General features: G+C 43.8%; 2 protein-coding genes across 10 annotated transcripts in view; one reads left to right on the top strand and one right to left on the bottom strand.

The window, feature by feature from the left end:
• The window catches only part of LOC134541413 (uncharacterized), a 78,144-nt gene extending 75,227 nt beyond the window's left edge, over window positions 1–2,917 (top strand). For all 5 annotated transcript variants that reach the window (XM_063384846.1, XM_063384849.1, XM_063384847.1 and 2 more), the window contains exon 15: window positions 1,705–2,917. In XM_063384846.1, the coding sequence (XP_063240916.1) occupies window positions 1,705–2,058 (354 nt within the window). In that variant the 3' untranslated portion in view covers window positions 2,059–2,917. The remainder of the gene's footprint in view (window positions 1–1,704) is intronic.
• Window positions 2,918–6,718: 3,801 nt separating this feature from the next.
• The window catches only part of LOC134541414 (major facilitator superfamily domain-containing protein 6-like), a 42,634-nt gene continuing 35,074 nt past the window's right edge, over window positions 6,719–14,278 (bottom strand). For all 5 annotated transcript variants that reach the window (XM_063384853.1, XM_063384852.1, XM_063384850.1 and 2 more), the window contains exons 9-11: window positions 11,311–11,553; window positions 10,230–10,388; window positions 6,719–8,464 (exon numbers count right to left, since the gene is read on the bottom strand). In XM_063384853.1, the coding sequence (XP_063240923.1) occupies window positions 8,430–8,464; window positions 10,230–10,388; window positions 11,311–11,553 (437 nt within the window). In that variant the 3' untranslated portion in view covers window positions 6,719–8,429. The remainder of the gene's footprint in view (window positions 8,465–10,229; window positions 10,389–11,310; window positions 11,554–14,278) is intronic.

The raw sequence follows: 14,278 nt of genomic DNA, 5'->3' as shown, positions 1-14,278 counted from the left end.
GTTAAATAGAGGTTTCACTGATATCAATAGTCAAATGATATATTTTTTCACAGAAATGGGTCGTTATAGAATTTTTTTTACATGATTTGTATTAATGTCAAGAGCAGATTTACCTCTAGCCAAAAGAATGAAATATGTTTTTAAGTTTAGAGGTATAAGAATCAGATTAATATTTAAAAATATATTTAATATAGTAACACTAAAATATAATCAGTCGGGGGGGGGCTGGGGGGAGAACATTTTTGCAATATGTTATACCCTTTTGTTAAATTAACATTAATTTTATTTTGAATGTTAAAAAACAAAATTTTTGTGTTTTAGAGTTAATATGCCTCCATAATATCCTTTAAGTCCTTAATAATGACGGCGTGTAATTAATGGATAAATGTGTGTGTTCAAAATGGTTTTTTTTTTCCAACTGGTAGCAGACATGTGCATTACAATGGCAAATTTTTGGTTCACATGAGTAGAATTTATATTAAATCCTTTTTTTTATATATAAGTTTTTTTTGTACCTCATCTTTAAGCAAAAAAGCCTTTAATTTAAAAAGTTGTATTTTGCTATCTTAATTTGGACTCATAAAGTAAATGTAATAAATGATCAAATTAAATGCAAATTTCAGACGTATGCTATGCTTGGGTTAGGTATGTGTTCAAGAGATGATTCTGGACAAGAGCCTATTCAACGTTTTTACTTAGGGTATTCCGTGATATTACAAATAGTTTTTCGCCCCTTGAAAGTGATGGTAGTGGGTCCTTAAAAACTCGTTAGTTTATGTTTGCACAAGAGGGTAGGAACCATGATAAATGAAGTCCATGTGGGACAGTGCATGAACACTAGAGCTGTTGAGCTGTAGCAAACCGTATGTATTCGGTACTGGGTAAATGGGTGCGCCATATAGTAATGAGTAACGAAACGTTACACACGGCTGCATTTCGTTACTCACGTTTCTTGATGTTTTACAAAGAACGATGTTTGTTTATTAAATAAAGTATAATTTGAAAATTCGTCGTCCAAGTTTTTTTACTGTTTATTAAAGGTATTGTGTGTGTAGACAAAGTTTGAAATTGGAACAGAAGCAACGTAAGAAAGTATTTATTTACAAATTAGAAATATGTATGTTTTTGTATTTTATTACCGCTTATTTTCACGTTTTTTTTGTTCTTAACTTAAAAGAGATAATATAATAAAGCCACTCTAATGAGATTTAAAGATACTGGGTTAATAAAAACTGTTAATTATCAAATATTGTTAATTGTTTGTATTCTATTTGTTATTATTTACGCGACGTCATACTGTACGCGTATGCAATACAACTCGATTCGTTGCTGCATGTTATGCAGTATCAGAAGTACCGAGTAACGTATCAATACTGTTTTGTACTGAAACTGTTACCAGATAACGTGAAAGTCAAAAACGATAGCCGGACGTCCGATGACGCCGGTGCCGGATGAACCACCGAGTCTTTCCTGGTGGCCACCAGGATCGCTCGAGTTAACGGCAGCAAAATGGCGCCATATTTGAATTTTGAAGCGTCCAGCACTTTGGATTAGTTAATATAAATCTAGGGTAAGCACTATTTACAAATCCAACAGATACGATAGTAACGAGTACTAATTGTGATAGTAATGAATACATACCGGTATGTTACTGTTACACCTGTATTGAACACAGCTGAGTGACGAGCGTGTGTGGTGCTGCAGAAGGAGGCGGAGAAGGGGGAGGCGGCGGCGCCCCAGGAGCCGGGCAAGAAGGGGCCGGACCCTGACGCAGAGGCGGGCATGGACGACAAGCTGTGGGCGGACGTGGACAAGGACATCGGGGAGCTGCTGCGGGAGGTGGAGCCAGGCAAGTCCTCGGACGAGGAGGACGACTCCCGCTCCCGCTACGACCGCTTCCGCAACAGCGTGAAGGGCGGGGCGCTGGTGGCGGGGGCCGAGCCCGCCCAGGGCGAGGAGGAGGTCGCCAAGGAGGAGGGGGCCCCGGCGTCCCAGGAGCAGCCCCGGGACGAGGCGGCCGCCCCCGCCGCCGACGCCCCGGCCGGCGACGACAAGTGATCACTGTTTACACTTGCTTCGTGTCATTTCTTCGTCATCTTTTGTACAATCTAGCTTGTTAGATGTTAGTGAAATAAACTTACAGTACATAAAAAATTAATAATTTTGTCGTTTAATAACTGGAGTTTGTAAGCAAAGGACAAATTAATGACGTACAGTCTTAGTGGACAAATTTTATGTAGGTATCCGATCAAAATTAAATATGCAATGGTTGAAGTTGTGCTCTTCCAACTCGGCACGCGGTGCAGTGGCGTCCCTCTAATCTAATTGGGATTCGAGACACGTTCGGATTATCACAGTTTTGATCGGCCGAACATTCGCGGTAATAGAACACATTAAGCAGGAAATGGGAAATCGCGTACTTTAAATGTCACCACTGTGATGTGAAGATGCACGAAAAATGTTCATCGTGCAGTTTATCTGTCACAATTTTCGTTATGACTGAGACTTAGGAAAAACCTTCATATATATATGAAAAAATGATGAACTACAAAGTAGTCAGGGTTTTGATGGCAGCAACGAACAGGCCTACCTATTTCAAGGTTTTTGGCTATATATTAAAATGCTTAAAATAAAGTATTAGGCTATTGCAAAAAAAAAATACTCTTTTCTATGTAGTTATTTAGTTTTTAATAACCAAATAATGACAATGTTAATATTTTATACACACACACACACACAACATAATTTTAAACACGCGAAACTCATTCAGATTAGCCAGTTATTTGGATTATTGGGACTCCACTGTATATAAATGTGAAATATTTGTTTGAAATTAATTTTATTGATTTCTTTGCAAGCTTTGTAGAATAATAAGTTTTCTGTATTTATATTAATAAAAATCAAATAAAAAGTGCTATGTCAGTTCTACATTTTTCACATTTATCCTGGTGGTTGGTTTGTCCCTGGACTTAGACAAGACTTGTTTTCCCAACCAATTGAGCAGAGTTCTCAGCCACTGCAGACCAGCCCCGCTACAGGGCGCGGCAGGGTGCAAGGGTCGACCTGTACCTGTCTGGCAGGATGTGAGCCACACTACAGCACATAGATGCGACAGTGTCAGCCTCCATGCACTTTGATGCTGTTTCATTCACGGACGATGTCTGTGGATAATGAAATAGAAACAACACTGGTGTTGACTCACAGCGACATCATTAGTTAAGTCATTCGATCACAGTCCTCTAAAGCTGAATCATACATTGATTTTGACTTTGAGGAGTTGTCTCGACAGCTTCGGAAGCTATTCTGAGCTCGGGAAAACTGAACAAATTCATCTCTAAACACGAAAAAAAGTTCCAGAAGAGATCAGGAAATCTTCTGTGACACAGAACATTTGTTAAACAGAGTATCATTCAAACTCAAAAACAAACTGAAATTACAGATTTTTTTAAAAAAAATAAACAAACTTAAGTTATGCAGATACACAAATATTTAAACTAATGTACATATGTAATGTAATACAAAAACTTGAGGTTGCTGTACATGTACTTAGTAATGAGATTCTATTCTACTTAGTGTACGACACAAGGTTGAAGTTTTCAATCGCAGCACACCACACAGAAAAAATATCTTACCCTCACGGTTTCCGGAAAAAGGGACTTATAAACGGAATGGTCGCAATAGATCATTCGGGCCAGTTTAACCCCCCCCCCCCCCCCCCCCCCCCAAACACACACACATACACACAATATATCCTAATACATAAAAAATCGCCTTTGTTCGCATAGATTCATATTCAAATAGTCTATGGTGTAAAAAGGACTTTCTAAATTCATATTACAGTGTGAGCTCTTGTTGCCAGCTGAAGTGCAGGAATGCGAGCAGTAGGGTAAGTATAGGAGGGGTGGGGTTGTGCACGGGTAGGTGAGGGGAAGGAGGGCGGAGCTGCTGGCTGCGCACGCATCTACTCGCCAGTCGCCACTGTCTGGCGACACAGACACTTGTACATATTTTATTCACTGGCTGATGATGGAACGTAGCAAAGTAAATGTGTTTGCCGACTTGGGCAGGCAGTAAGTTGTTTAAGCACTAAGCCTGCATGTCAGTTAGGCATGGTCGGGCAGCGAAATTTTTCTTCGCGTGGACTCGGGTGGATAATTGTCCAAACTTCTCAGCCTCGGGCAATCTCTGTCGGCCTTGAACACTACTTTGTGACTGAGCATATGCTGTGCGTGTGAGGCTGGCGACCAGCAGCATCGTTAGCTAGCAAGAGAGTGACGGTAAATGTCGACCTTGACACCTTCCGCTTGCTGCAGGGCTCGTTCTTTTATTAGCGACAAACTGGCTCGCTTTACACTCATTTTCACGAATCCGTGTAAATTCAAAAACGAGTCACAATCGTCAAAGCTTTGCAAAATGAGACCAAAATTGTAAGCAAAATAAAATCTGTGTAAAACTGCATGTGTCGAACAACGATCGTTCATAGAATCAACCTAACAATGTAACCAAATCAAAATACAAAAACAAATGCATGTGTCGTCAACAATTATTAGCAAAACCAAATCAGTAGTGTAACCAAATCGGTGTCCATGAAACAAAGCTTAATAAGTCAACAATCACTAATAAAAACCAAGATAATGTGAATCAACAAGCGAGAGTAGCGTATCCACAAGTGAGCAAGATCACACTAACCAGTCGCAAGACAAAGGGACCGGGACGGCAATAGACACGCTGGTAGATGGTATCATATCAGGTGATGCATGCAGTTTACCGGTATTGGCCAGCGTGGACAGTCTAGAGGGGTGGTAACTATTTTTAGCCTTCTTTTGTATGCCTGCCTGCTTACAGTACAGCGCTCGTTACGATAAACGTGAACACATAGAGCCCAACAAAGTGTAACAGACTTGTTTTTCAGCCGATTTTACTCAAATTTTCGCCTTTCTCTGCTCAAATTTTTCATGGTTTCTCAAAAAAAACGGTCGTATAAACGGAATGGACGCATCAAAACATCGGCGGGATTCTACTATACTCATGTACACCTAAATTAGGATAACATTTATTTATTAATTTTCAAATGTGCAAATACAGTGTGACGTCGACCCAAGTGTCGACCCAGCTCTCACAGCCCGTTATGCCACGCCAACGCCTTCTCCTGCCCTGTGTTGCGTGTGCGACGATCGTGCTGTGCGGCTAGGGCAGGGGAGGGAAGAGAGATTCACGCGCCAGGGGAAGTTTAATGTACCTAATTATTGTAAATATTCTAACATTCTTTACTGTAACTTGTTATTTTATTATTTGAAGTGTTATGTATAAGTTTTTACTTGTTCACCGGGCACCAAGGCCGTGGCTTCCGCCTGTGACCAATGAGCGTGTTCCGCGGGCGCTAGGTTGCGCGAGGCGCGGAAGTAGTTGGCGGCTGGGCGCAGGAGACAGCGGACGTGTCTGCGAGATTGCTCCGAGACGGTGAGAGTGGAACGAGCGCGGTGTCTCGCTGTAGTTCGGGCCTTGCCAAGAGGAAAGAGTTTCACTTCCTACAGTCGTATTGTCATTCAGGCGAGTGTGTCACCTCGTCGTTCAGTCACGGTTCGCAGTTTGTCATTTTATCGCGTGCGTGTTTCTCCGGAGGTTTGCGAGTCGCGGTGTACTGTTGTGGACTGGATATTCGCCATTGTGTGTACAGTGATTTACGGGCCCTCCCGGACACTGTGTTGCTCGGTCAGACATTCAGCTTATTGCGCGAGTCATAGAGAGTTCAAGTCTTAGCGGCGCGGGTGATGCTCGTCACGAGCGGGACGTCACGTATTTTCCAATACAGTATAAGTGAGCGGAACCTGTCTTCGCCCTACAGAAACGGTCACAGGCGGAGACACGGCAGCCACCTGTAAAGGGTTTGATTTACCGTGTATAAAGGATCTGGAAACTGTCTTCGAGTGTGTCAATTGTTATTCTGGTGACTAAGTCCACGCGGCCCAAACCCCCCTCTACCGAACACTGAGTAGCCTATTTTAAAGTAGAAATCTAAAGTTGTCTGATCTGTAAATTTTTTTTTATAAGAGGTTTTTAAACGTTATAACCTTTATCTGTTCGTCTGCGTCGCCGCGGTTTACCACTTACAAATATGTAGCCAGCGCTAGTTGGCATCATTCATGTTTGGTTATGTTGCTTCACATATAGAGCGCTCACACGTAGCCGAATATAGATATTGATATCTCGCCGATTGCATGCAACGTATGCTCTCTGTCGAGTGCCGAGTTAGCTACATTTGATGGCCCGCACTCTTTTGTTGCAAGTATGTACTACCACGATAGTTACGAGTTAGTTCATGTCACAGATTCAAGTGGCTTGCATTCGGGTAACAGATTTTGTTTTTCTATTTAAAGATAAAGAAAGGCTTTTGCTGCATGAATTATTATTATTATTATTATAAATTGTTTAGTGTACTATTTTATTCTTAACTTTTTAAATAAACATACTTTCCATGAATGGGTTAGATTTTTATGAATAAGTTTACCTAACAAAAAATATTTTTTCTCGTAAAAGAAACACCCCTACTTTTCAAACTAAATTTTAGAATAAAATGTGCAACGATTATGCAATAAAACACGGTACTCAACATAAACACACTTTAAAAAGTCAATTACTGATAAACTACTTGTAGTGTCACAATGCTCTCTCAGATAATTGAAAAGCACGTCAAGAAGTAAAAAAATAATAAGAAGAATAATTTGCAAATTTTATTATACTCTTTTAAAAGTAGTTTGTTTCATTTTGGTAACTTGTCTGCTATAATTTATTTGGGTTACTTAATAGATCAAGGTCAGAAAAAATTATAATCTGGACAGGGAAAACCTGGAAATGGGAATTTCATTTGATAGTTTGTATGGCCATCCTGTAGAACTACAGTTGTATAATTTTTTTTTGTAACTGCAGAACGGGGTGTCAATGTCATTTAAGATGGATTACGTATGTAAATAACTCCACTGACAAGTGCATACCTGCCAACTTTTACGGATTGTCCGTAAGTTTTACGGATTTTAATACTATTTTACGGTTTTACGGACGTCTTTAATATCTTACGGATTTATTTTTGCGTGGTGGTTTATTACCGTTCACTGTACGGGCCATGTATACCTGCCAAATTTTACTGTACCAGCCATGTTACCGACGCACCGACGGAAGGCGGAATGAAAACAAAACAAGAGATATAGTTAGTTATTTGTATATGGTTTGGACTGGACGGTTTACGGTCGTTTCCCAGTTACCGCAACGAAAAATTGCTTCCTTAAACGGAGGAACGGACCACAATTGTGACGTCAGCCCTACCTCCTTGGTCTGTTCCTTATATTACGTCCAAAATGGCTGACTATACAATTGTTCGTAGTTCCAATGTAGTGCTGCGCAGCCTTTTTTTTTTTCATGTGCATTTACGTGGTGGGAACCATGAGTAAGCTAGCCAACAAGAAATATATTCAGACTTACCGTGCTGCGTATAACAACGAATTCCCGTGTATTCTGAAATTGCAAAAAGGAGAAACTTTTGTGTTTTGCACAGTGTGCCGGTGTGATTTTAGTATTGCTCATGGAGGTAGGTCCGACATAACTACACATGTTAAGTGTACTAAGCATAGGAAAAACGTGCTTTCCACAGTAATTCAGAATGTGAGCGCATTTTCAGTATGGTGGAAAAAAAAACAACCCAATTTAGGTCCTCCATGTCATCTGAAACTTTGCAGTCTATTTCTGTGTTGAAATCAAGGAATTGTTTGTTATGAACAAAGGTTTACCTCAGATTTATTAGGTAAAGCAAAGAAGGCAACTGCTGCACATTCAAAGTCTTTAAATTGCATCAAAGATGATAATCAGGAGATGACTGAAATATGTAACAAACATGTGATATAGCAAGGCATGTCTTTAAGTAATCTTGTTTAGTGAATACTATTGCTTTTGTTTTGTACTTGATCATTTTGCTTTTCATATGCATGCTGTGTAAATTGGCACATTCTGGATAGGTTTAGTTTCCCAGTACATTTACAATATTGACTGTATGAGGTTTTCATTCTAGGCTATCGATATGCCCTTCATGTCATTAGTAAATTAGCAGAAACCAAATGGAATAGAAAAATAGAAAATAATTGCACATAAAGCATGTAAAAAATTGCCGCATTTGATTTACGATACATTTTCCCAATTTAAAAGTTTTCTTGATGACCAAACTAAAAAGTTGGCAGGTATGCAAGTGGTTGCAGAAAGGGTCTAGTAAATATGGAATAAACAAAATAATTTTCAAGTGCTATGTACTTGAATTGTGATCTCCAATCCATAATTTTTTTTTCCATTAAATTATAATCAAAATGTTTAGGTTCACATTATTTTCGGGTAAATACGGTATATCTTATTTTGACCCAGGATGTTATTTAAATGCATGAGAAGTGTCACTCTTGGACAGGTGTTGATTTGCCAGCAATATCTGTAAACAAATAAATACAAGAGTTAACATTACATTATACCATATAAAAAAAAAGGAAATACAATCCATAAAATCCTAAATTTGATATTTATTACTGGTGTGCATCTCTTGGTCATACACAACATTGGCCACTGGCAGCTAATGTAACATACCCATGAAATTTTTTGTTTTGTTTCTGGGGGGGGAAGTATGTCATATTATTACATGTAATTAAAAAAAATTGAGTTCAATTTTCCATCAGTGTGTTAATGTACAAATTTCAAGGACAGCATAAGGGGTTTTAAAATGTCACAAACAGTAATTAATTATAATTCCTATTGGACAAGTGCTTAAAGTGTGAGGAACCCACAAATGGGTTTGTTGGTCTTAATACTTTATATGTTGATAAAATTCTTACTGCACTTTTGTGGCAACATTTGTTGTTGTACAAACACGAGCATGGTCAGGAATTTTAACATTTGAGCTGAATATACAAAGTAGTGTCTGGAAAAAAATGTTTCAAGTTGGCACCTAAAAGAAGGGGGTGTAAAGCTTGTCTAGCTTCGGAACATGGGATAGTTGGCCAGAACCTGGCATGGACTGGGGTATACGTGAATGGAGCAGTTTAGGTAAGCAAGGTAAATGGTATCAGGAACACAGACATTTTATTCAAACATCAAATCATAACATTAGGTTACTGATGAAGTTAAGTGAATACAATTTAAGCAAGGCTAAATACAAAAACAATAACAAGCTACGAAGGTAAGCCGGCTACACCGTAAGCGATCCCATTATACAACGCGCAGTTGACGCGAAGCAAAGGTAGTGTCAAGTATGCAGTTCAATCCAAACATTTTTACATTTTTCATACTGCTGCAAGGTTCCGTTACAATTAAAAAATAACAGAAAGATGTTATATTCATTACGTTGTACAAAACTACTGCAAAGTGCGGTTACAATTACAGAGGGAATTTACATTAATGAGAATTAATCAAATACGTGCGACAACGTCTCAGGGGGAGACAGTTACCAATAAAAACCAAGTTGACAGTGAAGTTACATTAATGCATTAATTCAAACTAAACAATTTTCAAGGTGGCGGCCGAAAAGGAATTAAGACAAACCAATTTAAGAATAAATGACTCTACATTAAGGTGAGGGCCACCGCCTCACACACAACTTACATTTTCCCCTGAGGTCACACACCCACGTAGTTCAAACTGAACCTAATGGACTACATGCTCGTAGATTACAACAGCTGACAACCGAGCCTGACTAAAATCAAGAAAGAAAGAGGCTCCTGACCAATTTGCAGCTCCGCTTATAACATCGCGCCGCAGCGCGCGCATGCGCCAATCAAGGAGGGAGGGGGAGAACAAGTAGACATAGAAACACTAGGAGGGGGGGAGCGGAGTGCCGGAGGCCGATGCGGCGCGCACAGTTCAAACCGCTACAGGGGGTTAAGTTAGATGTAATGGGTAGATACCGGAACAATTCGCGGATCCATTCCATGATAGGCTGAAATTCAAACGTGTACAATTCTGCTGGTTCTGCTATTGGCTCGCAGTTTAACTGGAGCTCTCTGGGCCAATGAGAGACTATCGACCAAAGAAGCGTTGAATCACAAGCTACCCAGTGGAGACGCCTCACAATTTAGTACCCATTGAACACGTGTGTTTACTTGAGAAATGCAGAGGATAATGGAGGCTATCCTAGAAGTCATTGAATCAGCGAATTTTTCCGGTCACTAGTAATGGCACAGTGCTACCCTGCGGAGGGCACGGACCTGAAGGCTGCACCCCGTAGTGCGGCCTGCGGGCCAGCACGCAGTGCACACAGACGTGCACGCACAGCGCGACGAGCGCTCCCACCCCGTACACACGGAAGGTGAAGGCCCCGCCTCGCTGGTACAGGATCCCCCCCAGCAGGCTGCCCAGAGAGGCTCCTGCCGACACACATCGCGACTTTCAAGATGTCGTCCGTCACATCCAACACAGTGGTTCCCAGTCTTTTCCCTTGTAGGCATACCGCCACGGTCTATTGCTCCATGGTTGAGTAAAAAAACATTATTTGTATCGTATCCCTTCCTTATGTATATATAATTGACCATCAAATATTGCAAATATATATGTATATATGTATATACCGTGTTTTATCGCACAATGTTCGTACGCACGTAATCGTCGCAACCATATTTTAGACTGTCAGAATTGGGATAAAAAAACTTTGTATAGAGCGCGCGCACGTAGTCGAATATTGATATCTCGCCGAGTGCATACAACGCGCGCTCCCTGTCCGATGCCGAGTTAACTACATTAGATAGCCCGCATTCTTTCGTGGCAAATGTGTACTACGACACGTTAGTTCACGTCAGATTCAAGTGGCTTGCGTTCACGTTAGTTTTGGTTTTTCTATTTAAAGTTGAAGAAAGGTTTTTGTTTATGGAATTATTAATATAGATTGTTTGGCGTGCTTTTGTATACTCCACCTTTTTTTAAATAAACGTACGTTCCATGAACGGGTTTTGTTTTTATGAATAACTTTACCTGACAAAAATTTTTTTTGCATATTCGTCGCACCCCTACTTTTCAAACTTGATTTTGGAATAAAATGTGCAATGACTATACGAGAAAACACGGTATGCTATTTTTAAGATACAGATTGATTATTGATAAACAATTTGTGTTATTATTTGAAAAAAGTTGACAAAATACCAGCATTTTGCAGCGAAACAGTTATTTATTTAACAGTAGATATGTGTGTTTGCACACAATTCAAATTGTTTCTAATCCTTATCTTTTCTGATGGTTTATTCGATGGTGTGTGATAGTTTAGTGACCTGACATGTTTCACACGGGAGTACACACCGACGCCCTCGAACACGGCTCCCACGAGGCCCTGCGCGGTGGCCTCGGTGCCGGGCGGGGCCGCGATGCTGGCGTAGGAGGCCATGGTGGCGTACATCAGGCCATACGTGGGACCGTGCAGCAGCTCAATGGGCAGGCTCCACCAGGGGTCGGCCAGCAGCGAGTACAGCAGCAGCCGCGCCCCGTAGGCCGCCAGCACCAGCGACATGGTGTGCACGTGGCCCAGTCGCGCCAGCACGCCGCCTGCCCGCCGGATGTCAAGGGAAAACATTGTCGGTTTACAGATGATAGTTTAACGTTGACATGGTCAGGGGATTAAGTAGTAATTAAATTGTACGTTTAGTGGGCGCCACCGTGTCTAGGGGGCACGGACCCGGCGAGAAGACTCTGTCTCAGGCGTGACGTAGCCCGTGTGGAGGCGTGACTCGTTTCCCCCTTCAGCAATTACCCTAACCACTGATCCGGGCCCGCTCTCAGCGTCGGGCACACTATTTCTAAAAACCACGCAGTGGGATCTCAGGGCACCCCACACGCCGACAGACAACACTCGAAGGACGCGAACACAATCGCTCTATGAAAACGCCTCGCGGCACGACAGGCACAGCTGTGGTCCAACCACCTCGATAGGCGCACCAAGGCGAAGTCCTCGGAGAGCCGGAACGGAGCGTCTTTTTTCAGGTAGCGACGGGAAGCGACTGCGCGAGCAATGGCCACCGTGGTAAGGGGGGGGGTTGTTTTTGGTGCCAAGCGCCCTGAAAAGTTACCCTTTTTCCCGTCATGCCGCGGATGTAGTTAGTGACGAATTACATAAAAATTACAATCAATTTGGATATAAAAACACATGGCACTTGGGGAACAAAACAGAAGACTTGCACAGTATTATTATTTCTTGGGAGCGAAGCACTGATTCTACAGCGTCCTTTTGCGGCGGCGCGCTATTTAAAAACACGTCAGCCGAGAGGATTAACAGGAGGGGAGGGAGGTGGTGGCACATCGGGCTCAGATGGGCACAGCCCTGGACGACGTCAATTGCCCCCTCCTAAAGTAAGCCACGTGATGACATCTCCCGACCTTGAGTGGGCATGGCATTGTTTACATCGCGCTCCCTGTTGCAATGTTTACATTTCGCCCGCTGTGCAGTAGCTCCGTGCCCTTGGATGTCTCCTGGGTCGTAGGTTGTACCTTGGAGCGGGCTCGGTTGCTCCTGCTTCTCCTTCACCCCCCTCGGTTTCTGCGGGTTTTTCCACGAAGACCCGAAACTCGAGAGTCCTATATGGAGTAGTGGAATGGCCGCCATATCTCATGGCTGTCCGGCGACTCTAGTCGTTTGTACACTTCGTCTGGCATCCATATCAGTGGCGAGGGCGTACCGTCCCCTCTTGTCGGCAGTTCGTCTGTCGCAGAAGGGAGTGTCCTCTCCGTCTGTCTCTGTAAACAGCTGTCTTGTCAGGTCCGTTCTGCGTGGGGCTAGAACCGACTCCACTTCCACTTCCGGAAATCCTTGGAATCCTGCGCCCTCGTTCTCCATAGGGGTTGATGTCGCAGCATTGGCGTGGTGTTGGTCCTCGGTAACTGTGGGGGTCACGGGTTCGCTTCCCTCTCCCTCAGGGCCTCCTTCCCCGCCTCCGTGCGCGATTCGTACATCATCCCGATGGTACTTCGCGGCACGACCACTCGGAAGTGTGACTACGACCGCGGTGGGGCCTGGTATGCGCAACACTGCTATGGGGCCGATCCACTTGGGTGCAAGCCCCGCACAGAAGTTTTTGTTTCCAGCTGAGAGAGGATGTAGACGCGCGTACACCAGGTGTCAGTGGTGGCGGTGGTCGTGTTATGACGGGTGTGTGTTGCGCCTGGTAGGCCGCCTGCCTGCGACGAGCCTCTTCATGCGTCATAGCGATGTTCCGCCCGCGCTCCTCTGGGGTTTCCTCCCTGTCCCCCGCACATCTCTCTTGCACCCGGTACTGGCCGGGCAGGGGTAGGTTACGTCCTTGCACGAGTGTGGCTGGAGATACGCTGGTAACTGTTCACACGGCGACGCAGGCAATAAGTGATTTCCGGAATGTGCGTCTCCCATAGGCTGTGGTCTTCAGCCAGCCGGAGTCTCAGCTGCACCTTTATCTCCTGGTTGCGCCTCTCGGTGGGGTTAGCGTGGGGGTGGTACAACGGCGTGGTATGCGTCGTGACTCGCCACGCCTCGCATAGCTCGCTCCACTTCCGCCCCGAGAACAGTGACGCGTTATCCGTCAAAACAACGCGTAGGTAGCCCCAGCGCGGAAAAAATTCTGTGTCCATGGTGCGTGCGATGGTGCCAGCGCGGCAGTTTGATAGCGGAAAGGCCTCGACCCAGCGCATGAAGCACTCTGTCACAACGAACAGAAACCTCTTCCCGCATGCTGACCTTGAGTACAGCCCCATCAAGTCCAGAGCGACCGTGTGAAATGGCTCGGATGGTTGCCGGGGTCTTTGTTGTTCTTGCCCATCGGCCGGCCATGCCTTTCGCTGTTGGCAGTATTGGCATCCTCGCACGCCGTCCCTCACATACTTGTTAACACCGGGCCAAAACAAGAGGTCTCGTACTGCACATACAGTCTGATTCGTACCCGGGTGTCTGGCTAGTCTGTTCACATGTAACATCGTGAATATTTCGCGTCGCGTCACTGCGGGTGCAAATGTCCGCCATGGTTGTTGAGTGACTGTGGTGAGTGCCTGTTACAATCCTTCGCACGTCGCCTTCCCGCACTGACGTATTAGCCGTTGCATGTGTTCGTCTCTGCTTGTTCCGCGTGCACGAATGTTCTAGATCGTCTAGTTCCGCCCCTGGCGGTAGGGTGGGGGTATTGTTTACATCTGTGATCGCACACAGCGCCGCCGCCTGACTAAGTGTGAGTGGCCTAGGTGTCTGTGTGCCGCTCGTGGGTGGGAAGAGCTCGTCCCAGTCCGCGTCGTCCCGCGCCTCGACCGTGTC

The sequence above is a fragment of the Bacillus rossius genome, chromosome 18 (genome assembly GCF_032445375.1).
Source record: "Bacillus rossius redtenbacheri isolate Brsri chromosome 18, Brsri_v3, whole genome shotgun sequence".
Taxonomy (NCBI): Eukaryota; Metazoa; Arthropoda; class Insecta; order Phasmatodea; family Bacillidae; genus Bacillus; species Bacillus rossius.
The sequence above is the reverse complement of the archived record's forward strand: the minus strand, read 5'-3'. Positions and strand labels throughout refer to the sequence as shown.